General features: G+C 37.1%; 3 protein-coding genes across 4 annotated transcripts; 2 read left to right on the top strand and 1 right to left on the bottom strand.

Moving 5' to 3' along the window:
* Positions 1–515: 515 nt before the first annotated feature.
* LOC117303889 (eukaryotic translation initiation factor 4E-like) lies at positions 516–6,802 on the top strand. Its single transcript, XM_033788330.1, has 7 exons — positions 516–752; positions 1,613–1,803; positions 2,282–2,345; positions 2,783–2,893; positions 3,375–3,514; positions 3,673–3,727; positions 4,235–6,802. Exons 1-7 carry the CDS (start codon positions 723–725, stop codon positions 4,292–4,294), a joined length of 651 nt encoding a protein of 216 aa, XP_033644221.1. The 5' UTR covers positions 516–722; the 3' UTR covers positions 4,295–6,802.
* A 3,099-nt stretch (positions 6,803–9,901) lies between these two features.
* LOC117304057 lies at positions 9,902–20,685 on the bottom strand. Of its 2 annotated transcripts, none has more exons than XM_033788543.1 (5): positions 20,490–20,685; positions 14,937–15,599; positions 14,105–14,201; positions 11,072–11,177; positions 9,902–10,672 (listed from the first exon to the last, which is right to left on the bottom strand). In XM_033788543.1, exons 1-5 carry the CDS (start codon positions 20,566–20,568, stop codon positions 10,223–10,225), a joined length of 1,395 nt encoding a protein of 464 aa, XP_033644434.1. In that variant the 5' UTR covers positions 20,569–20,685; the 3' UTR covers positions 9,902–10,222. The 2 variants fall into 2 exon arrangements, with proteins under 2 accessions (XP_033644434.1, XP_033644435.1); XM_033788544.1 differs by having other exon boundaries at positions 14,955–15,599.
* Positions 20,686–21,248: 563 nt separating this feature from the next.
* On the top strand, positions 21,249–24,519 carry LOC117303664 (protein phosphatase 1K, mitochondrial-like). The gene is made up of 5 exons (XM_033787919.1): positions 21,249–21,368; positions 22,038–22,710; positions 23,369–23,564; positions 23,809–23,926; positions 24,240–24,519. The coding sequence occupies exons 2-5, from the start codon at positions 22,059–22,061 to the stop codon at positions 24,495–24,497; spliced, it is 1,224 nt and encodes a 407-aa protein (XP_033643810.1). The 5' UTR covers positions 21,249–21,368; positions 22,038–22,058; the 3' UTR covers positions 24,498–24,519.
* The last annotated feature ends 57 nt before the right edge of the window (positions 24,520–24,576 follow it).

Below are 24,576 nucleotides of genomic sequence, written 5' to 3'. Positions count from 1 at the left end.
ATATTATATGCACCTGTACAGTACTTGGAGACTGCATGGTCTGCTGATTTGTATCAACTTTTGATTTGAGAAAAAGGGGGACACATCGCAAAACTTGTACATCTGTTACTTTTATAACATTCCCAAAAGACCAGCATGCCAGAAAAGAACTTTATAAATTCCTTGCTCTATGGTAAAACAAAGGTTAAATGGTACTGGACCATAATACTTTGTGAGGCTTGGTCATCGCTACTACCTCATTGGTCATAGCAAACTTGGGTGATCGTGGGTCTTATGAGTTTTCAACATCACAATTTGCGAAGACCATGACAAGCTCCCTCCTGTAGGATTAGGGCTGCAATAAAAGTTTATGAAAATAATTGGGTTGGAATAAAATTGCCCTACCCCGACCCGCGATCTGTTCCGCACGGGGCTTCCTCCATGGTTATACACTCCCAACGGTGGGGATAACTCTTATTCCTAATCTTAATAATAAGACACACCCCTTTTCCACACCGGGGTACAGCCGCGAGAACACAGACACGTAATACAAGCAAGCACCCCCAAATATTTTAAAGAATAGACCTCATTCGAGCGTATGACTAAAGATAAACCCAACTCTTTTTACTCGTGTTTAGTCATCGCCTGAAACCGCTCTGTGAGTAAAACAAATCATAGTTTTTTTTAGAAAGCATTTTGCCGGTACCACGTGACTAAACGCCATATTGGATTTTACAGCGAACATGGCCTCCGCAGTGGCGATATCTCATGAGGTAATTTCCCCGTTTGTATGAAGTAGATTTAAATTTTGGTAAATAGGAACACGAATTTCTGAAATGTACGGCTGTATGTGATGTTTAGATGAAATTTGAGGGAGGGTGTTCATTGGAAAATGGATGAAAACAGAGTTTTTTGTGCCAAATAATGAATCGCGACTACACGTGCAATGTCACCGTATTGTGTGGTGCACATGCACTGTACGCTCTGTGCCTTGCAGCTGCTAGCAGTAACTGTGCACTATAATTTTATAATATTCCTATGCACCAGCCTGTCTTTATCATTTTCGTTCATGATGATCACGCCCTGTGTGTGAATGTTGTATTTGTCATGTAGGCCCTATGCTGTACTTTGTAAAATGAGCATGATTAACTATGCATTGTTTCCATTTTATTAGAAACTGTACATTTGAGGAATAATTACTTTTCATCATCAATTTATGATCAATTTGATTAGCCAGGTCCAGGATAGCCTAACCAATTCAATTCTGAATTCTTCATTGATCAAAATCAGACTCAGAATCAGATGATCAAGTTGTCAAGAGCAGCAGAGGCTAAGACATTTTTACTAAAGCAAAGCCAGCAGCTGGACTTTTTAATAATTAAAATAATATTTTTTTAGTTGAACTGAGAAAATAAAGTTGAAAGAGTGTCTTCTTCTTCTTAATTTATCGACAGTCAGAATGGATACTTGACTTTACTTAGCTAAGCAAACTTTGAAAGGGAAATCAAATCAAAACCGTGCTGAACGTTTATGGGAAACATAGAAACGTAGTCTAAAGAACATAATGTCCCCTTTAGCTTCCATTGTTTTCTTACGATTTAAAATCCATACTGATACTTTTTGTTTTCACCAGGAAACCCCTCACGACAAGAAGACAATTAAAACAGAAGAGACAGAGTCTGCCCTTCTGACACCCGAACAAGAGATCAAACATCCTCTACAGAACAAGTGGGCTCTTTGGTTCTTCAAGAACGATAAAACAAAGTCTTGGGCCGATAATCTTAGGGTTATCACTGCCTTTGATACCGTTGAGGACTTTTGGGCGTAAGTTGAAATGAAATAAAAGTATAACACGACAAACCACAAGTGAAACTGACTTGGTAAATTGTAACTGACCGGCACGTTAGTCCGAAGGTGATTGGTTCAAATCCTGCTGGATGCATTGCATGGATTGGGTTTTCAGTCCCTACCCTAACTGCATGAGTTTTCCTTGGAATAATTCTCAAGGGGTTCGCTGCCACATCTAAAACTGAAGCTTGTACTTCTTGTCTTCTATCCATTAGGTTCTTGGCTAGTGATTAAGTTTGCTTGTCTGAGAGTACTTGGCTTCACAGTCAAATAATGAAATGAAGTGCAAACTATAAATAAACGTCAAGACCAAACCAGCTCTTTTCAGAGCCATCACTCCTTCAAAAGAGATTTTACTCATGGTTGTACCCGCAAGTTTACTATTCATGTTTATATTTTTAGTTACTCTTATAAATGATTTGTTGACATTATTGTTTACTTTTTGTCCTCGTAGGTTATTCAACCATATCCAGTCTGCCAGCAAACTCCAATCAGGATGTGACTACTCGCTGTTCAAGGTCCGTCAAAATGACAAAAAAAGTTTATAATTAATGACTCAGTTTTTACTCACAGCTGATGGGCATGGTTCAACAACCATACCCTATTAACTTTGGATAAGTGTATAAACATAAAAAAGTGGCTCCTTTATGGCGCTCAAATCCACCACTCCGTGTAGGCTCATGGCACTTCAGTGTTTTGTGGTGCTGTGGCGCAATATGCAGCCAATCAAACCAGAAATACCGGAGCATGTGCATTACATAACACACAAGACCTACTGCTTTACGTCCCATCTGAAATTATCAGAAAACGAGTGATTACCAAACGTAAACATTCCCTCTAAGTGTTGCAGTAGGTCCGATCCTAAACAGATTTGACTGTCTGTCACTTTGTTCTGAAAAGACATGGACTTGATTGAAGACTATTGTGACCTGTTGTTTGACCTTTGACTTTCCAGGAAGGAATCAAACCCATGTGGGAGGATGACAAGAACAGAAAAGGAGGACGTTGGTTGCTCAATCTAGGACGGGTTAAGCCACAAGATGTCGATCGATATTGGTTAGAATCGGTGAGTGTCTTTAAATAAAATAATAATAGGTTTGCATTTATAGAGCCTCTTTTCAATCCAGAGATTGCAAAGCGCTAGGATGTGTTCAGCACAGATCAACAAACCTAAATTAAAGATGGTCTGAAATATAAATCACTGTCAACGAAACAAGTGGGTCTTCAACAGTTCTAGCGTAGAATGATTAAATGAGTTTGTATTTCTGCAGCTATCAGGAAGTGAATTCCACAGGGCGTGGTCCTTATTGGAGAAGGTCGAGTCCCCTATCGTTTAATGCCGTGTCGTCAGGGTCCAGAAGTTATAGACTTATAAATCTGAATTGAGACCGTTTGTGTTTATGGAAAAATTCGGATACAAAGAAACCATGCTCTTTGATATCTTTTTTCTAGCACTGCGGTTACTAGCCACCAAAATTCATTTAAATAACTCCAGGGGTTATTAATATAACAAATGTGATAAGATGTAGTTTTGTTTTCTTCCTCAGTTGTTGTTTCTTATCGGAGAGTCTTGTGATGATGAAGGAGAGTTGGTCAACGGTGGGGTCATCAATGTCCGAGGCAAGGGCAACAAAATCTCTGTCTGGACAGGCAACCACAAACAGGAAGATGGAATTATGAAAATTGGGTGAGAAATTTTGTGTTCGTAGTAGTCAGAAATATTTGTCCGTAGTAGTGTCCTCCAACATGTATAAAAAAAGCTTGACGCACCACCTCTCACTGCCAAATTGTTTCCCCACTTGTGATTTTAAAGTAATGTTGTTCATCCTATTGTTTTTCTTACAGGAAAGGATTCAAGGAAAGACTCAGTCTTCCAGCAAAGACATTAATATCATACGAGGTAAGTTGGTCCTAAGTCTTGGGTCTTGTCAGTCAGCAAGTGAGTTGCTTGGTATTGGCAAAGAATTAGCAAGGTTGTCACTGAAAGTAGCATGTTTGCGCGCCTCACAGCGCATGAGGATAGGTTGTTATTGTGGATCAGGATCAAATGTAATCACAAACCCAGGAAACTTAAAAGTGCACTAAAAAGCTCTTGGTTCCATGCGTAAAAGAACCCAGTGCACTTATCAAAAAGTGAAGGGGTTCACCACAGTGCTCCTGGTTTGATTAGCTGCATATTACGCCACAGCATCTTGAAAACCATAACATAGTGCTACGTAAAGTACTGTGTCCCATAGGAGAGTGTTGAAGGACCTTGAGTTTTTATCAATTCTTGTGCTCCTCTGGTTTGATACAGGCACTGGGACACGTAGACACAATTATTTCTAAATCTCGTTCTTTTTTTGTTCGATACAGACACCACAGACACAATTATTCCTAACTTTTGTTCTCTCTTCGTTTGTTACAGGCACACGCAGACACAATGTCCAAGACGGGTTCAATGGCAAAGAGTCGCTTCGTGGTATGATAGTCAGCTTTGGTCATAGTATGTACAGCTTTATTGATTTGTGTAGAGATCCTGTTTAAAGGGGTCTGTACAGTGGGTAATAACACGACTCAGAGGTGCTCTGAATTAAAGGGGAAAAAGGGACAAGATTATTGGTCCCTTAGTAGAAGGGGAAGGGGGCTAGGGGGGGACAGATGTCATGCCATTAAATGGCTCAATACTTGTATTTAACTAATTCATGTTAATTAAAGTTATAGAGTCTAGTACAGAAGGAAAGAAACTGACAGTCTCGTTGAACTAGTGCCGTTATTATTATTTTTTTTCAAGTGAGTATTTTCAGAAGTATTTCTTAATGTTCTAGAATCAGATCGACTGTGAGATTTCCGTTTTTATTTGTATCTGTTTTATCGTCTGCGTTGGTGGACAAAAAGCTAAGACGTCGAGCGACACTTTTTTGAGTATTTTTGTTTTTGAGGGTGTAAAGTATTGTTCAGGTTGATCGGTACCGTCTGAAAAACTGAAAATGTTTGGAGGGAATTTTTGAAGTTTTATTTTATCGTTTTGAGTATGGATAAATTACATGAGAACAGTCATAATGGCGCTGATTAATAAGAAAAGGAAAAACACTAGATTATTAAATCTATTGTGTGATTTATTGTAAATAGATAAATATGCTGTATTTACATTGAAAACACTTGTTATTTGCATGTAAGAATTGCAAGTAGTTAAAATAGAACACGTAATTTGTCAATGAGTAAAGTGAAGTTTCGTCTGTGTCATTTTTTTGAGGAGATAATTTCGTTGTCGCTTAAATTGTTTAGAAGATCTATGATCGAAAAGGCATTTAGAAAATGTGTTGGATGTTGATTTGTGTATACTTCTGAGAGCTATTTTTGGCACACTTAATATCAGACAAATTCAATCTAGAACTCTAAAACTTCCTTAAAAAATTCAGCAAATGCATAAAATAACTAAATTATTGCTGGTTGAGTCAAAGCTAAAGTCTGCTATAGTCAAAACATCAGGTCATTGACAATTTTTTGTTGTCTTGACCATTCTCATAAATTTAGCCATTGATACAAGACAAAAACATCAAATCAAGAACTAACTGCTTATTGCATTTCACTGACCTCGATCCTCTTTTCAAGTGATTTAAAATATTTTACCGGAACATTATTTAGAGGCACTCTATACACAGACTTTTCTCGTTTGGAAATTATTAATGCTGGTACCAGGTTTATAGTTTATAGGCTGTCTTAATTAATCTGTATGATTAACATTAATAACAATTTAGAAACAATTCTTTTCTGTACGGTCATCAGGATAAGCCAAGTAATGAAAGCTTTTTAAAATGATTTTTTGCTCAAATATTTGCAGTAAACATGGAAAAAATGTCCAGAAAGAGAACACGAATCAGAAATTTAGTTTCTTTTTAGAAATGTAGATACTATGCTAACAAGGAAAACAGTGGAAACAAGTAAAGACCTGTGGCGGCCTTTTGCAGCCAATATGGGTTGTGGCCATTATGGATTAAAATCAAGACTTGTAATGAGGAGGACAACTTAATTTTGCCTGGCTAGAATTATTGGGAATTTATCTGGGCAAGAATGTGCTTTTGAGAAGTGTATTTGTTTTCATACGATTGACAACATTGTTTAATATTTGTTTTTGAAATGTTTTAAACTTGAAGATATAAAAAGAAAGTTGCGTAAAACTGCTAGAAAAAAAACTCAACCCAAAACTTGTAACTTGTTTGGATTGTAACATGTAGTTGTGTTCGTAAGTTAACGGTCATTTTGTAAATCAGTTAAATTTCGTTTCTATTATTTTATGCTGTTTTAGATCCTTTTTTTTTTCTTCACTTGTCATTTTCAAAACATCTTTCATTGATTGAGTTTCAAACAAGTAACAAAAATGTGCTAAATTGTAATGAGAATTTGTGTACCTTATATTTCTGCCATTATTGGATTTCATGAAGGTGTGATAGTATTTGCTTAGCATGGTTCACAATAATTACTTAGCAGAAACCGCTAACCAGCCAAAATGCCATGTACATGTATACTCTTTGTGACTTGTACCCTGTATTTTTCCTGCTCAGCAAATAAGTAAAATATTTCCTACTTAGCAACTCTTTGGAATTGGTGTGTAGCTTAACTTTTGAATGGGAAATGATTGTATATAAACATGTAATTTAAATTTTGTTGTTTTTGCCTTTTCACATCTTTAAATAATTAGGTAACTTTTTGTTTTTTTTCTGACAGATAAAAAAAGTGTACAAATTAGGACAAGATTTCTTGGCTCTGCTTACCATAAAGTTTTGCACTCACTATCACTATTCTCCGTTCATGGAAAGTGAATGATTGGCAAGCAGAGCCGTGACCTTTGACCCGTGACATTGTAAGTGGAAATTGTATATCTGTATACAGCATGTTCATTGCAACTTAACCACAGAGAACTCAATTGAGATACATTTTATATTAATTATTGCATTCTAATAAAGAGGCAGTATCATTTTCATGATAAATTTGATCTTTTTGTCCTAATTACTTTGTTTTGAGTACAGTAAATTCGTATAAGGCATACTTTTGATAATTTTCAAAGACAAGTACACTCACCAACTTTACTTGTTGGTTAGATCATGCCATAAGAAGGCGCATTAACAATTTACAACAGGCCCAACACATTATCCACTATCGTTCACTCACGTCTTGGGCTAAGACTATCAAGAACCCAGACTAAATCAACAATGACAAAAAAAATACTAATGCCATGAACCAAGACCATGGACAGCAACACTGAAAACAAAATAATGTTGTAAGGTATTGTACCAAGACTACAGCAACACGGAAAACAAATTACAATGCCTTAAAGCCATTGGACACTTTCGGTAAACAGTATTGTCCAAGGCCCACACTTTGTGTATCACAACTTATATATAAAATAACAAACCTGTAAAAATTTAGGCTCAATTGGTCATCAGAGTCAGGACAAAATATTGGGAAAACCCACCCTTGTTTCCGCACGTTTCGCCGTGTCATGTCATGATGTGTTTAAAATAAATCTGTAATTCTCGATATCGAGAATTTATATTGTTTTAATGTTTTCTCAAAAAGTAAAGCATTTCAATGAATAATATTTCAAGAGAAGTCTTTCACCATTACTTTCTGTAAACCCTGTAAGTTATTTGTAAATCTGTGAACTTTTTTTCTGTTCCGAAAGTGTCCAATGGCTTTAATGGACCCAGAATAAAGCAACATTGAAAAAAAAAATTACAGCAAGGCCTTGAGCCAAGACTACAACAACACTGATATCAATGAGAAAAGCCTCGAGACAAGAGTACAACAACACTGAAAGAAATGGAGATTTCTTGAACTCAGACAGACAGAAGCACCACTGAGAACCAACAAATGCCTTGATCTAAGACTACAGCTACATTGAAAACAAATTGAAATGCCTTGAACCAAGACTACAACAGTGGAAACACAAAAATGCAGACTACAGCTAGAGAAAAGAAAAGTATTGAAGTCGGGAATAGACGATGTGACCTGTGACATCACATGCTTACAAAAGCCACAAAGCCTGGACTTCCTGCAGGCAGGATTTGTACGCAGCCTAATGGAAGAAGTCATAAAATGGTATATTTTATGGAGATTGCACTTTCTAATTCTTATCAACTTTTGATATGATGAAAGGGGGCACATCTCAAAACTTAGCCAGCTTTTTACTTTCATAATTCTTGGATTTTCGTGGTCCTATGACACAAAATGTCAACTTTCCCATGACCCGTGCAGTATTGTGCCTGCCAGAATACTCAAAGAATGTACAAAGTCACACTTATTGTAAACAAAGTTCACATGGTCTATATATATGCAAAACATTTTTAAGAATGCAGATTTTGTGGAATTTTAACAAGGAACACATACAGTAATAAAATCAATGTACACATTCCTTGGTAAAGGTAAAAAATAGGTCTAAAACTTACATCAAATAAAATGTTTTATTGTTAAAAATATGTTCACAGGAGTTGAAACTACATATGTAAGAGATGAGTAAAACTTCAGTCATGGTATCCATTCATTGACTTTTGAGTTGAGATTGTCCAAGAAATGTGATGTTTAGTATCTATTTTTACTGTTAGTAAAAAGCAAATGTTGAACTTTTTCCTAGTTGAATAACATTGCCATAACATAACTAATATTCTAAATCTTATTATTTTGTTCAACCTGTTCAACTAGCCACTGTGTTAAGTAGAAAGTCACCAAATACCAATAGACGCCATCTTTATGGGCAAATGGTATTTTGGATTTTAGCTTGCAGGCGGCTCAAGCAGTGAATGCTGTACAGTGTTTTTCACCAATTATAATGCCATAAGTTTTGTGAAATGTGTGCATGCTGCACGACGTTCCAGTGTTTTTCACCAATTATAATGCCGTAAGTTTTGTGAAATGTGTGCATGCTGCACGCCGTTCCAGTGTTTTTCACCAATTATAATGCCGTAAGTTTTGTGAAATGTGTGCATGCTGCACGCCGTTCCAATGTGAAACGCACAACTACTTGCTCCAAATTGCCCCATAAACCACTCAATGCCAAGGTGAATTGTACATTTTAAAATGTTTTACCCTTTGAACAATTTACATACTGTATTACAATTACTAGCAAAATATACATATAGTAAATATTTCTAATAGATTAGAATAAATTAACTTCTGCGCCTAACAACAAGTTTGAATATCTTTGGTTTTAACAAGTAAACTTTCCAGCAGTTTTATACATTTACAAAACCAGTCTTCCGTCAAGCTGCTATAAAAAAACTTATTCACACAAATGTTTCAATCACAAATTTTGGTCCAATTAAAAGCCAAGTTAATTTTGCAGCAGTTCAACAAAATAGATGAAAAGACAGTAATAAAATTACCCTAGGAAAATCACAGAGAAAAAATGGAATATTACAGAATATTGCGAGGAAAAATATAAACACCCCAAGGAAATATTCCAGAGTAGGCCAATCAAGGAAAGTAGTACGAGATTGGAAGAGTAGAATTTGTTTTTGGTCATTTTGTACTTGAACACCAGTTGCAACACCTGTGCTCAATTTCATAGAGCTGCTTAATCACAAGAAGCACAACAAAATGATGCTTACCAGAATAAGTTCACCAGCCAGACTACCATGTCACAGGTACAATTTGTGACTGGTACACTGCTCATTTCAGCTAAGCAGACAAAATTGTTCAGCAATATTTTCTGCTTAAGCAGCTATATGGAACTGGGACATTGGCCCAATTTCACAAAGCACTGAGATTAATTTTAAGAGTTGTCAATATCACCATAGAGATGTGTATTGTGACATCACACTTTGCTTAGCAATTAAGATTCCCAACTGTTCTCGCTCATCAGAAGAAAAAATATATTTTTGAAATTGTTATAAATGTTTAGCACCCAATGTTTTTAGAGCAAAGCAATTTGATGAACTTTTAACAAAAAAGAAATACTGCAATAACAATAGGTGAGTCGTTCATGTTTAATGACGCTGGAAGAAATTGAAAATGAGTAAAAAAAAACATTCCTCTAGGGACTGAAAGGGGTCATTGTTGAAGAAGATAAAAAAACCATAAGTTTGAGATGGGGATCACAAGATGAAAAAGGAAGGGTGAAGAACCACTGAGCCAACCTGATCCCCTTTTGTTGCTTGGAATCACTGTCTTCAAGGAGTAGTTATTATTTTATAATCTTAAAATTTTTGTATAGTACTTTATATTACTGGAATGTCAAGGATAAGTTACACAAAATTATGAGGAATTGTAGAAATCAAACCCAACACAATTTTAACACGAATTAAAAAAAATTACAAAACACCATGAGCCTCTTTGATTTACATCGAGCTGGAATACGTTAAATTAATTTATGGAATTCCATTTATAAAAATTAGTAATATTTTTTAAATATTTAACATCAACAGGCGATGGGATTTGCAATGATCATATCATCGTTTTTATCCATAGTTGTCGTCACCCTGGGTGGAGGCCCATCAACAGAGGGCGCTCTAGGTCTCGCCCCGCCCTCCTGAACAGCACCATGCTCATTTGCGTTTGCATCCATGGAAACTATTGTGACTTTATTTGAATAAACCAAATCGCCAGACGCACTGCAATCCTCTTCCATGCTGTGTGTTCGATCCGTTTTAGAGAAATGGGAAATTTTAGGATTTGACTCTGAGGTGGTTTTATGAGAGGAATCCAAGACGGTGAACAAATTTTGTTGCGTGTATCCGCCTGGTTCCTGCTGGTAGGGGTTCATGTGGGCGGGGCTTGGCTGATAATGTGATCCATTGATACTGGCAGGATGGGGCGGCAAATCGTCTAGCGTGTATGGCTCTTGTCTGGAGTCCATCGACTGCCCGTTCTAAAAAAAAAACATAAAATGAATGGAATTTGTTAGGGAGAGTACAAAAATCATTCTACAACATTGTTGTGACATGGTAACACTAATTTATTTAAAAAACAAAATACTTTGTGTAAATTTGGGTTAAAAATTCTGGCCTGTGGTCCAGTTTCAAGCTCAGATGTACATTGAGGGGCTGTCATTTAGAAAAATTCTGTCTTTTCAAAACGATACACTCTGTCAAGAAATTCCTTGAAATATTAACGTCTACTGTTAGAAATAATTGCTAAGACCATGATGTTGATATCGTAGTTATAATTTAGAGGGCTAGATAGCTCAGTTGGTAGAGCACCAGGAACTTTAAATCCAACTCTACTCATTTTTTTAAATCAACCCCAGATCAGTTATTTATTTTCTTACCACATTCCTTGGACCTCTTTGAGGTAGATCATCAAATGCCGGGTTGGTATAAAATGCAGAGTCCCTCGGTTTACGCCGTCTTCCAAAAGATTTTCCAAATGAACTTCTAAAAGTAAGACAGGGAGGAGGAGAAACAAATTAATGAGAGGGAAAATAATTATTTCTTTTAAGAAGTAAATTGTAGTTTGATGTATTTTAGTTAGGCCTGCCTAAGGATTGATTCAGTTACACTACAACTTTTGTGACCTAAACAGTAATAATAATTATAAACAATTTTTGTAAACCATACTTAAAATAAAACAGGGTCCCCAGGCACTTTAAGAGGTTAAAAATACATTGAAAGAATTTTTTTTTTTTTTGAATATTAGTTTATGAAATACTTCAGAACAACATTCAAAGTAAATTTACAATAATGTGATGTGTCAATTTTAAGGGAAATGACATGGGCAACCTTTGTTGTGCCTTAAATGTCAAACTAACAACAGTTAATCATTACAATCCAAATATATTGAAGTTTCAAGTTTTAACATATTTTAAAAGTTAAAATAAATTGATTAATCTAATGTCAATTAAGTGAAGTATCAAAAACAAGCAATCATGTACAATGTAACAAAATGCACCTGTGAAGAGAATAATTAGAAGCAACAATAATCCAATTAATTGTTGCATCAATTCAATGCAAGACAATTGTAATTAAATACTAATTGGATTTACAATGAAATACACAAGATAAGACATAAAATACAGCAAACAGTAAAAATGCAATTCAATTTGAAATATGATGAGACAATGAAAATACACACGTATGTAGAAATGCATTAAATAAAATAAAATACAAGATTAAATGCACAGCATAAAAAATATGAGGCAATAAAAATGCAATTCAATTTAGAATTTGATACAATAAAAATACACACGAACAGAAATACAAATGCATCAAATAAAGTACTAGATTAGCAAAAAATACACAGCATATAATGAAACAACAAAATGCAATTCAATTTAAAATGAGACAATCAATATACAAAAATGCAAAAATAAAAAGTGCATTAAATAAAGTACATGATGAGAAAAAAATATACACAATATAGAGCAACAAAATATGCAATTCATAACATTTGAAATGGGTTTTTGATGAATATAAACAAAATTCCACAAATATTAAATGAGCATGTTAAAATTAGTAATAAACTGTGTATTCTGTGTATTCAAGCTAACTCACTCGCACCCTAAAAATGGTGCAAGGACGATTTACTTTGTAAACCATTACATGCTTTTAAAGGTAAGGGTCTCATACTTCGAAATTGTTGCTTCGCATACCTTGCACGAAAACAAATACTGAGCACTTTGATACGCCCTTCAGGTGTGATAAAGTGGGACATTGTAAGATTATCAGTTTTGTTTTCAATGTCTTTCGCATAGTTCCATTGTGCCATTTTGGCTCAGCTGGGGATACGACAAAGAGACCAGTCTAAAGAGGGTTTGAAACTCCATCCATTTTCTCTACATGCGCATATCATGTTAAAGGAGAAATCTCCATTAGGGCACACGGAACACTTGTTTCTTCACACCTGATCACGTTGTATCGAGATAGACACTGTAACGGGATAACTCATCTTAAGAAAACCTTTCAAGATGGTCCATACGCATTTAAGAAGGATCGCCTATGTACATGTACATACACGTTTGAGCGCAAATTGTCTTAAAAGGTTTGGAGGCACAAATATGCTGTTGAAGGGGGGGGGGTTGCGTTTGAAGGAGTTGGGGCACGTAGAAAGCAAGCAACATTAACATGAGTGCCACAGTCCCTGTTGATTTCCCAAATTGTAATTCTATGCCTGAGGTGGCTAGCTGTGAGGAATAAGGATGGGCCATTACTGTGTTTCCCCTTCCATCAGTATCTGAAAGAATATTGCTGTCCGTGTGTAAATTATTTTTGCTTCAACAACACAAACCAGGCATGATATTTGGCCCTTGAAAACAAGTAGGAACATTTTCAAGGGCAGTGGTACAAAGGCTAAATCTAGTACACAAGGTACAGTTTTTTTAAGATTTTAGATTTTGAGGAAAAAAGAAAAAAAAAAAAAAAATCGGATTCTTGAATTTCCATGCAGTTTTACTGAGACATGTGGGAAACCCAACATAAATTCAATAAAGACATAAAGCGCCAAATAGTCAATGTTATTTTTTGTCATTTAGAAAAAGAAACCTGGTTTTCTTGGTGCAAAATTTCACACCTTGAGGGTAAATATTTTGCTAAAAGAAACCTGAATGAAATTTAAGTGGCGTGCTTTTTCAAATACCTTGAACAATTTCCGACCTTGAACAAGTTATGCTACCGCTGGCTTATGGAAACAATGTAAGAAAACAAGCATGAATGAAATGTCACGCTTGTTTGAACACTCTTTGGGAATGCCAGATTGTACAGGGTGAATGAATGATATATTAGTTTTGGAATAGTACACCTTTCAATAGATATCAATGATGGTTATTTAGATAGGTTTAAAACTTCTAGAGACTGAAGATTAAAAATGTTTAATTGTTTCAGCTGGACATTTGAGGGTGCTCTACCAGTCTCCTTTGACATATAAATAATAAACGCGACTTCTTAAATAGCGCGCATATACGTCATTTAGTGACGCTCAAGGCGCTTTAACATACAATAATTTCATAAAAGGTATGTTGGACTATGTTTGAATTATGAGACCTACTCCTTTTACATAGCAGCATGTAATGGTTTACAAGGTGTTGTGGCGTAATGCATCACAATAGAAAGTAAATGTCAAAACATCATGAAAAGGTGTAAAAAAATGTTAAAAACCTTTGCACAATGAAACAGATTGTGACATGACAAAGGCAAGATTTTCAGTTTTTTTTAAAAGTACCTTTCAGGCTGGTGTTAAAAGGGAAACATTATAACGTTGACAAAAATATTTAAAAAAAAATCTACCCAAAAAGGCAGTTTCCCTTGTGGTTTATTACTTGTAAAATCAGTTAAATTTGTTTGAATAAATTTGATAAAATTATACCTACTTGAAGAATGCGCAGAATAGCAGAAGTACCACCATGCCCACAGCGGAGAGTGTACTGAGAACGATCCCAAGAGATGGGACAGTGTTGTGGGAACCACCTGTAGACAATTAATACAAAACAGTGACCCAAAAAGATTAATTTTTACTTCACTTCCCAGAAAAATCCAAAATCAGGTACTGACACAGCTCAATCAGTAAAAAAAAATAGTGTTACACAAAAAAGTAGAATTTGAAACTTTGCAAGGTGGAAGTATAATTCAGTGAGGTTTGCGGTAATACCATGTGTAAATCTCTTTTGAGCAGTGTTGGTTCTGAAAAGAACCAGTTCGCTGGTTGATAACTCCGTATTGATCAGTGCTCTGATTGTCTTCAGGAGAATGCTGGACTCTGTTGCTAGGTGCAGCTTAAGTACTGCTTTGGAGATAAACTGGTAGTTGGGCTGGGCTCGATGGTGCATGAAGGCAGGAACAGGATTAGGATAAGCTGGGCGACAGGATAAACTGGGTGACAGATAAGCTAGATGATCAGAGCATACTGATTGATACGTTGAGTCAAACACTTCTTTTCATCAGAACCAACACTACTCAAATGAGATTTACACATGGTGCTACCACAAACTTCACCTACAATATTACACAATTAATCATGTATACACAAGAAGTACAATGATCCTATGTACACACACAATCAGGAAAAATGCTAGAAACGCCAAAGATCATCGTATTGTTACAATTTTTACAGAAGAATTTGTTTGTCATATTCCAAAATTTAGTTTGATACTTGTTTTAAAGTTTACAGTAAAGACCATTTTTAGCATTTGACCTTTGACATACTTTGATTAAACAGGTCACCTGTCTTCACAGATTTGTCCACACTGTCTGTCCACTTCTCCTCCCCTCTGCTCTCAGTTGACCTCTGCCCTTCGACCTCCGAGTCAGACAATGTCAAATTCACCAAAGTGCTATTTGCTGCATTTTTTTCTGCATCCTCAAGGGGTGTGGTCTCTGGTTGCGATGTAGTGGCTAACAAAGTGTCCAAACTTGTGTAAATTTCGGTGTTTGTAATCTTGGTAATTGCTGTTGTCTCATAACTGGATAAACTGTCAGTGGTTCTCTCTCTTGTTTCATTTTGCTTAGGGGTGTCCAATCCAACACAGACATTCGGATCAGTAGAGTTTGGCATTTCGTGACAGTTTAAATTTTGATATATATCTGGGTAGAAAAGTAGGACGCGTCCACACTTTTCAAATGAGTCATCGCAAAGGTAACGACACGGGGGGAGCATCTCTCCATCAGAGGTGCATTGTGGGAAAGCCGCAGCACACAGGAAGAGATGGAGGTTCTCATAGCAACCGATGTAAACTAATGTCTGGAATGAAGAACCAAGGTGGACTGGCAGATCTTCCTGAGAGTTATATCCAAACATATTTGGCGTCCCTGTCTGCGTGTACGGCAGCGTTCTACAATAGTCTAAACTTATATCCTGGCAAGATGAACCTGAAATGATAAAAAATGAAACAGAAAAGAAATTTATTTGGTCAATCCCATTATGAATGAAAAGTTTGACGATGTGCCCCTGGTCATTGCCTTGCATTGCCATTTGCGGGGGCAAAAGACACAATTTGGAGAAGGGGCTGTATTGAACCATTCATTTTTGATTTCTTTTGATCTTAATTTTTTTTAATTTTTTTTTTTTTTTGGGGGGGGGGGGCCTCCCACACCTGCACCCCCTCTGGTTACATCATGGTATTTCCTTTTGAGACATACATTGAGCCTTTAGAGAGAATGTACTCTCTCAGAAACCCAAGACGGCATTCCTGTCCACTTCAATTTCAAATAACCCAACCTGAAGGTCTGCAAATCTAATTAAAAAGTCTTTCTTTGTGTTTTATCAGTCCGAGAGAGAGACTGCTGTAAAGATTGGCGGGTGAGCCTTCAACCCGCTAGTCAACCCTGACATTCGTATTGGGCTCCATAAATAAACAATCAGCAGTAGCTCAATAAACGCTGGGTTTTTAAAAGGTCAAACTTCTCTTTTTAAAAAAGAAACAACAAATAGGGGAATAGTCTAGAACTGAGTACTTAACCTGGGCTCTGTTGGAGTGGAGAAACTGTTACCTGTTTGTGTTGTGGTTAGATCTACGCTCCAATGGGTTCTGTATTTGTTTGATTTTTATTCCTTTAACAAAATGTTGTTTGGAAGAAAAAATGTTGATTTATGTACACATGTAAGTCTAGAGTTCAAGAAATTTGTGGGTTAGTTTGTGTTGTAGTGTATGCAGAGTGTACATTTGAATTGTTATCAGCCATGAACCATATGAACCTTTCAGCAGATAATCTCCATTAATAAAGCCACACATAGCTTCAGCCAGCTACAAGTTGTTTTAGAATCACTGCGTCCACAGACTCCCTATGCAGTCTTGTCTGCTTTTTTAATAAACCATGGCCATCATAACTAGTCTCTTCTTCAGCCAACTACAAGTGGTTTTAGAATGGCTGAGTCCGCAGACTCCCTTTGCAGTCTTGTAAGCTTTCTAATCTAGCACAGGGCTTGGAATATACACCAACCCATCTCAACTTGCCTCCTCTCCAGCCAGCTACAAGTGTTTTAGAGTCAGGGAATCAGTGCTTTTTGAATAAACCCATCATAACTGAGTCTTTTCCCAGCCAGCTACAAGTTGTTTTAAAATCACTGATTTTTGAATAAACCCATCATAACAAGTCTTCACTCAAGCCAGCTACAAGTTGTTTTAGAATCACTGCATCCACAGATTCCCTAGATGCAGTATTTTCTGCTGTTTTAATATAAAACCCATCATAACTAGTCTCCTCTCCAGACAGCTACAAGTTGTTTTAGAATCACTGCATACACCGAAATGCAGACTTGTCTGCTTTCACCACACAGACTAATTCAGAGATGCCTATATTCCAAGCCTCACTCTTCACGGCTGCCAATTATAGCCTCCTGTGCAAACTGAGCAAGTTATTGTAGCCATTTCAAAAAAGAATTCCCCTCTAAGGCATTCTGCCTGTACATTATAAACCTGCTGCATGATGTCACCAGACAGGCAGACTGTGAAAATTCTCACTCAGACAGACACTCAAGAAAATAACTCATCAAATCGAATCAATAATTATGTCTCTGACGGATGTCACAATTGTTTTATTCTGTTTTTTCCCCGGGCAACAATTTCACATCAATGTGGTTTGCATACAACTGCATTGAATTTACTACAGATTGACTGCACAAAATTTTAATCAGTTAGTCTTCAGTCAAGGTTTCTTTGTGATCCAACTTTCAAGTGGAACAACAAATCTAGATTCCGTCCAAGAACACCCGGCTATATCTTTACTCTGCAGATTATAAGTATTTGTCTTGTTCCCAGTTATGTTCTCACTAATGAATCTTGAGGCTCACACAAGGTAATAACATGACTACAACATGTTGATAAGGTCCGAATTGTTTTATCCTTGCAGCCTCAGTTTTGAAGCAAAATGGCTACAAAATGGCCTAAAATGTGTATCCCCATGTCAGGCTTTTTGATAAAAATTACACAATAATTGCGGGGTCTTACCAACGTATGTTCTGAGTCTGTAAACAATGCAATTAGCATTCAATCCCCATGTTGCAAATTAAAATCCTATTCTACTCAATTATATTTTGTCCTGACACATACAATTAATTTTATACAAACCTAACCAGCAAGTTTCCCTTGGGTTTTTATTACTTGGTCTGCAATAAATTAATAACAATACAAAGCACCTGGCCTACACTACATAAACCACTTACTGTAGGAAATAAAAAAATTAATGATTTAAAAACCAGTAAAATTAAAAAAACAATTAGTTTATCTGCAGATAAACGCCCAACGGTAGTGTTGGATGATTTAAAAAAAAAATCTTGTTTTTGTTAGTTTTCCATTTTTTTTAAATTCAGTTTGAAATGTGGTACTGTCAGGCCTTGAACTTAGCTTTAAAGGGACAGTCAATTTTTCACTGGTAAGGGGGCTCTTCTACATGTATGAGGAAAATGCAAATTTGTATCGGAACTTTGCAAAGGGCAGATGGTGTGGGTGCCGTGGGTTATTTTGAGACTTGTAATGTAACACATAAATAATGTAAAAAAAAAAAAGAATAAATTGGGCAAGCCTAAACTCATAATGAAAAATCTCTGCTTATGTTACACAAGATTTACACACGGATGGTTGATACTACACGTACGCTTGTTCATGATTCATTACACATCCAATCGCCCAATCAATTTCATTGATGCACGATTTACCTCGGCCATCATCCAAAATCAACCCTCTACGTATTTTCAGGAAAATGCAACAAGGTCAGAAATGATGGTGAGCTGTAATTTCGCTTCGCTCAAGGCCATTTAAGTCCTCGCAAAATTTGATGATGGATCTTGATGGGCTGCATGTGGTTTGTGAGCAGGTGGAAAGCGCCCCCCCCAACCCCTCATTTTCATCTAGAGTGCAAGGTGCACTAATCAATTTAAAGACAGACAAGGAAGGCCATTTGATTCAATCGGAGTACTTGATATTGATGAAAATGGAGGCTAATTTTGGTGAGATGCTGCGCTCGTGATGCGTTCTGGATGCAGGATGCATCATGAGGAGCAAATGATGTACAGCAATGCAATGCAGATTTCAAACCATTATCCGGGTACAGTGAAGTAAATTGCTTTTAAAGTTAAAGGTGGACTTTGTACAATACAGCATTCTTCCTTCAGCTGGCCAAATGCCAGTTAAAATACCCGGTCAGATACCCAGTCAGAATTCACTCCCAAGTGGTTTGACTGGCTAGTTCAGTGTTGAAAAGCATGCCTACTTCAATTGAAATACATGTATGGACCAGTGAAAAGGGTGATGGGCTAGTGAATTGACAAGCTAACTGGTCACTGCTGGCTAATGCTTTATGCTACAACAGTGATGCTCCATGCAAATAGGGATGAGATTTTGTGTATTTAAATGTAAAAATTGTAGACACGAAACCTCCCAACTATTTCAGGAGAGCCTCTGTGCATCACTACCAGAAATACCAAATGACAGATTTTGACATCACCCTTTGGTGACTGCTTAATTCTCTTAAGACAATTGGAAGACTCAAGGAGATGTTGAGAAAACATTACGCTGTTTACGTTTTGTAATGTGTAAAATTGACACCCTTTAAAGTTTGTATAGGTACAATGTGCGATTTTCATCATTTGTGCATATTTTGTGTAACAAAGGAAAATCAATGACAGTAAAGATGTCCGTGAATTTGTACAGATGACCATTCAATTTCAATAATGGTGCCCCACTGGACTTCATTTAAAAACAAATGTGAAACATACATTACCTTTTTTTCTAAATTCTTTTAGAAAAATTCTGTGACTTTCACAAGAACTTGTTTAATTAATATTCATGCGTGCACATTTTGTATTGATTTTTTTGAGCAGAAAACATAATCTAGATTCTATATTAGATTTGTTATTGTTTATATTGATTTATAATCAACAGATGTGTTTTGTATTTCACTGGGTCTCTTTAAATTCCGGGAATGCCATGTTGCATAATTGTAACCCTTGATCATCCCAACAGTCTAAGGAACGTGACCAAGCATACGCTAGGATTGTCACAGTCTTGTCCGTCTCCGATACCTGAGCACTAGGTTGGTTCTCTTTTATTGTCTCATCATTTATTTTTTTGTAATGGCGACTATGATATTAAAAGGGAACAATAAATAGCACAAGGTTGGGCTAGATTATAGATTTAACTGAATGATGTATTTTACACCTAGAATGGAATTATTAAGGTGTCCTTAGTAAAGGGCACCTTTATTGAACAACATTTTAATTTAAATTTGAATAAATGATAATCGAACAACTAGGTACCACCGGTTATTACCTTTTTTTGTATTTCACAAACTTCACAAAAGGTGTACACTGTAGGACTACAATAAATTATCTTATACAAACTGTAAAAGAGAAAATATATAGGATCACCACCCTCACATATTTTATTTATTAATTAAAAGCCATTTTTATTGTTTATATTTTTATATTTAATTATTAATATTAGCCTATATAGTATTACTAATATTTATAATTCCCCATTTTATCAACTTATTAATGTTTTTTAAATGTTTTTTTAAATCCCTTTATTATTTATACGGAGAGGTAATTGTTCTACCTCCGTGATAATAATACACAACCCCAATATCCCACCAACCACCACCGCGCCGAATCATCCATGCACAAAAACACATGTAATCACACACGCCCCAATAATCACCCATTGATGAGCACCGCGAGAAAGACGACAAGGCACCGCCGTCCAAAGTTCCGCAACGCCCCGTTGCACACACCCCTCAAGTACGGTAAAATTACCGGCTACTCACCTGCTACACATGTTGCACATCCACGCAGTAAAACTCCCAAAACTAGGCCCAAAGTGGCACCAAAAGGTCTGCTACGCATCCTGACACTGTTGCACAGCTCCTGACGTTAATGAAGTCTTATTGATGGATAACATGTGGGAAGAATTGTAGAAAAACGTCAGGTTTTATCTTCTACCTGTCGTGTTTTTGGCCGGCGGTGGTGCGATGATTTCGTTCGAGCTAGCTCGCGCGGCGCTGGTGTGTGTTTTTTGTGCGTGTAAAGTGCACTCGCATGCGCATGTGTGTCGATTTTGCATACATCGATATAGACGACTGGAGCGGAGGCTACTCGTCTGGACATCGATTATTATTTTTGGCCACATTTTTTGTTTTGTTTACATAATGGATGATTTTAATTTTATTTAAACTATTGTTCAAGAAACATGAAAACAAGGGGTGTAGTGAGATGGAATGGGGTTTCACTTTTATGCGCCGGGTAGGGACTACAAAAAGAAGGGGGGCACACCCCCTACGTGTAGTCCCTTCTCAAGATGTTTAGTTTGAGCTATTTCTACCTCCATGGTTCGAGCAACAAGTCATGCAAAATATAATTTAACTGAACAAATTTAATCACAAGGTTTGCACAAACCACTGACAGTAAAATTTACCCATCGCATCACAATGCAAGAATGCAGTTTTATGTTGATAAAAAAAATGAATCAATAAACAAAATTAATATTGTTTTCCCTGCCAGATTTGTTTGCAGGATTTTTACAGCGCCCTCTCTCGGCAGGTATAGTAATGTTATTGTTGTGTACGTGAGCTGTAATGTGTAAGATGGAGTAGACAGATTTGACGTTCAAATACACCAAAGTAACACTTTTACAAAGGAAAACGAAGGTAAACGATTGTTTTGTTAGCTTGTAGTCATGTTTGGCATCTTTCATGACATTATCCTTGTGGAAAACTGGCCATGTTACGAAGGTGAAGTCATAAAGTTTATGATAAACCCGATAACCGAGTCAGTGCAAGTTTCTTTTGCTCGGTAACTTTACGTTACCGAGCAAAAGAAACTTGCACTGACTCCTCGAACTATGATGTTCGTTCGGCTTTCGTCTCGGATTCCATTGTCTCCGGTAAGACTTATTATGACCACAAAGGCATAATAATTTACCTGGTAGTAAATTAGTAAAGAGTACTGGAGTCTGAGACTGAGAGCTGTTGAGAAAAAAACATTCCAACATCATGAGAAAGGTTTTAGTTGGGTGTGAATCGTAGACTAAGGAAGGGTCTCCATTAGCCAAGGTGGGACTGATCCCTTCCTGATCATGCATACTTGCATCTCATCTGTACCTGACAGTTTTTCCCTGTTTCATCATTCAGTTATCACTTCCTTCCTTCCTGTAAGGTGCAGTCTCACATATGCGAGGATAAGATGCATTGCGTGTTTGCGCATGCATCTAAGAGACTTCCAACAGCTTCCTTGTCACAAAAGCAAGATCATACTTGTTTTCGATGCCAACGAATCTTGTACATGTATTTAATCACTCATGATTTCTTTTTACTCAGTTTGCCGCAGAAGGATTGAGGATGATGAGGTCCAGCAGACTAATGAGCGTCTTTTCCAGATGTCTCCAGAGAAGATGCTTAAACGATTCTCAACATAGAAACATCTCAACTCTCAACAAATGTAAAAGCTTGAAGACGCATCTGCCGGATTTTAAAACAAACTCAAACTATTTATACAGGAGAACTTATTATGAGGCTGGTCACATTTACTATCGAGCAACACTCGGTTTTTGTATAAGAAGCAGACATCATAGACCTCACTACTCATCGATAAGATTTTGTTCTTCACATAATAGCTCAGACAATCCTGAATGGGACAGCCTTGGTACGTGGCAGGGTCGAATCCAAGAGCCCATTCTTCTTCAGCAAAGTATCAAACATGGGATTCCAATTCCAAAGATTTCTATCTCCAATGTCGGCAAGGAGTCGCTGATCGGACGCCGCATGACGAACGAGGACCGCATCAGTATTCTAGAACTCGCACCAAATCTTCTGTACTTTGGGATATTCGATGGGCACGGGGGTGCTGTTGCAGCGGATTATGCTTGTTTGCACATGGACAAGCATATCAACTACTGGCTAGCAAAGGAACATGATCTCCAGGTTGTGCTGACCCGAGCCTTTGAAGACCTGGAAAACCGGTTTGCAAGACACCTTCATATAGAACTAAAAGGTGATGCAGCCGTCGATTTCACAAAACTCTTTCTAACTTTAGACTAATCTTAGGACTTAGGACGAGTCCCAACCCTGCACTGAAGCATGCAGACCTTAAGATTAATCCTAAGATGAGTCCTAACTCTTTGTGAAATCGACGCCAGACCTCTAAATAACCCATGACACCCACAGTGATTGCCGTGGTGCCCTGTGCTTTTGCTGATGTGTCCTTTGCAAAGTTCCAATACAAATTTTCCTCATAGAAGTGCCCCTTACCACCAGAGGAACATTTCTGTGCCCATATCAAGAACGACATTCAAGGCCTGGTGATTCTCTTACCCTAGCTTCACCGAACCATCCAAATAACTTGGTCATTTGTCTGTTTCTGTTGGACTGAGTAATCACTGCTAAATTCTAATCAATGCAATAGTCTGGCCCCGTTTTTATTATCATGGGAATCAGTATTGATTTTTACTGCTGTACAAGGGGAATATAATGATGAAGGTTGCAATATTGTAGTAGTGCTTTTAATAATGGATTATGAGGTTCGTTTTTTGATCCCCAAAACAATGTAATGTTGAGATTTTATTGACTATTATTTCAGTTACGTTTCACTCCTACAACGTAAGCTAGGAGCTTCTTCAGATTGGCTTTTAATTGATTCTTTCTCATCTTAGATCCAGTCATGGAAAACACAGGAACCACTGCGACAGTCGGTCTACTCCGTAATGGAAACGAACTGGTCGTTGCCAGTGCTGGCGACAGTCGAGCGATCCTGTGCCGTAAGGGGAAAGCCATGAGACTCACACGCAAGCACGACCCCGAAGACGAAGCTGAACGAGAAAGAATAGAAGCCTGCAATGGATTCATTACGTAAGTATTGACTCCCTGCAGATGTTAATTTTGTTTTTTTACAAATACACCAATGTACACTCAGTACTTTCCCCCCGAGTCCAATAAAAAACATATCACAGGCATATTATGAGGGTGGGATTCGAACCCACCACCTTAGCAGATACAAAACTTACCCATGATCCATGATTTTGGGGATCAATTTCTTTCTGTACATTTTGGGTTAAGAACTGAAACTGACCATTGTATTATTGTTTTATTGAAGGTGGAACCAGTATGGCAGACCATTGGTCAATAGTGTCTTGACAATGACCAGGAGTATTGGTGACGAATCATTGAAGAGGTATGGCGTCACGGCACAACCAGAGACAAAATCAGTCGAGGTGAGATATTACAGAGCTTCTTAAGCACATAAAAACTGTGCTTACCAGTATAAGGTTACCAGCCAAACTACCATGTTTCAAGTAAAATTTGTGGCAGGTATCCTGCTTATTTCTGCCTAGCAGAAAATTGCTAAGCAATATTTTCTGCTTGAGCATTATAATGAGTCCTAGATTAAGAAGTCTATGTGGCAGGTCTTAGGTTCGAATCCCACATGAGTTGGGTTGTTTCTACCCACCTGCAGTATTGAATTTCATACCAAAGTGTAGTAAATAATTGATCTCCAAATAACCATTTGTCTTGATTACCCAACAGGTAAAACACAGCAAAGACAGTATGTTAGTCATGGTCACCGATGGTATCACGTCCGTAATGACCGACCAGGAACTATGCGACTCCATTGGCCAATGTCATGACCCTCCATCAGCTGCAAACTTTGTTGCTGATCAAGCACTTCAGTTTGGTAGCGACGATAACTCAAGTATAATTGTAGTTCCTTTTGGACGTTGGGGGAGCTACCCTGATACTAACCACACCCACAAGCTAAGATGGTTCGAAAGATCCAAATATTAAGTAGGATATTTATGCTGAATTGATTTTAGAGAAAACTGTGGAATGGTTTTAAATATGATCTGAAATTATTTTAATGATT

This window comes from Asterias rubens, chromosome 20, assembly GCF_902459465.1.
Source record: "Asterias rubens chromosome 20, eAstRub1.3, whole genome shotgun sequence".
Classification (NCBI taxonomy): domain Eukaryota; kingdom Metazoa; phylum Echinodermata; class Asteroidea; order Forcipulatida; family Asteriidae; genus Asterias; species Asterias rubens.
This window is presented reverse-complemented; position numbering and strand designations above follow the sequence as displayed.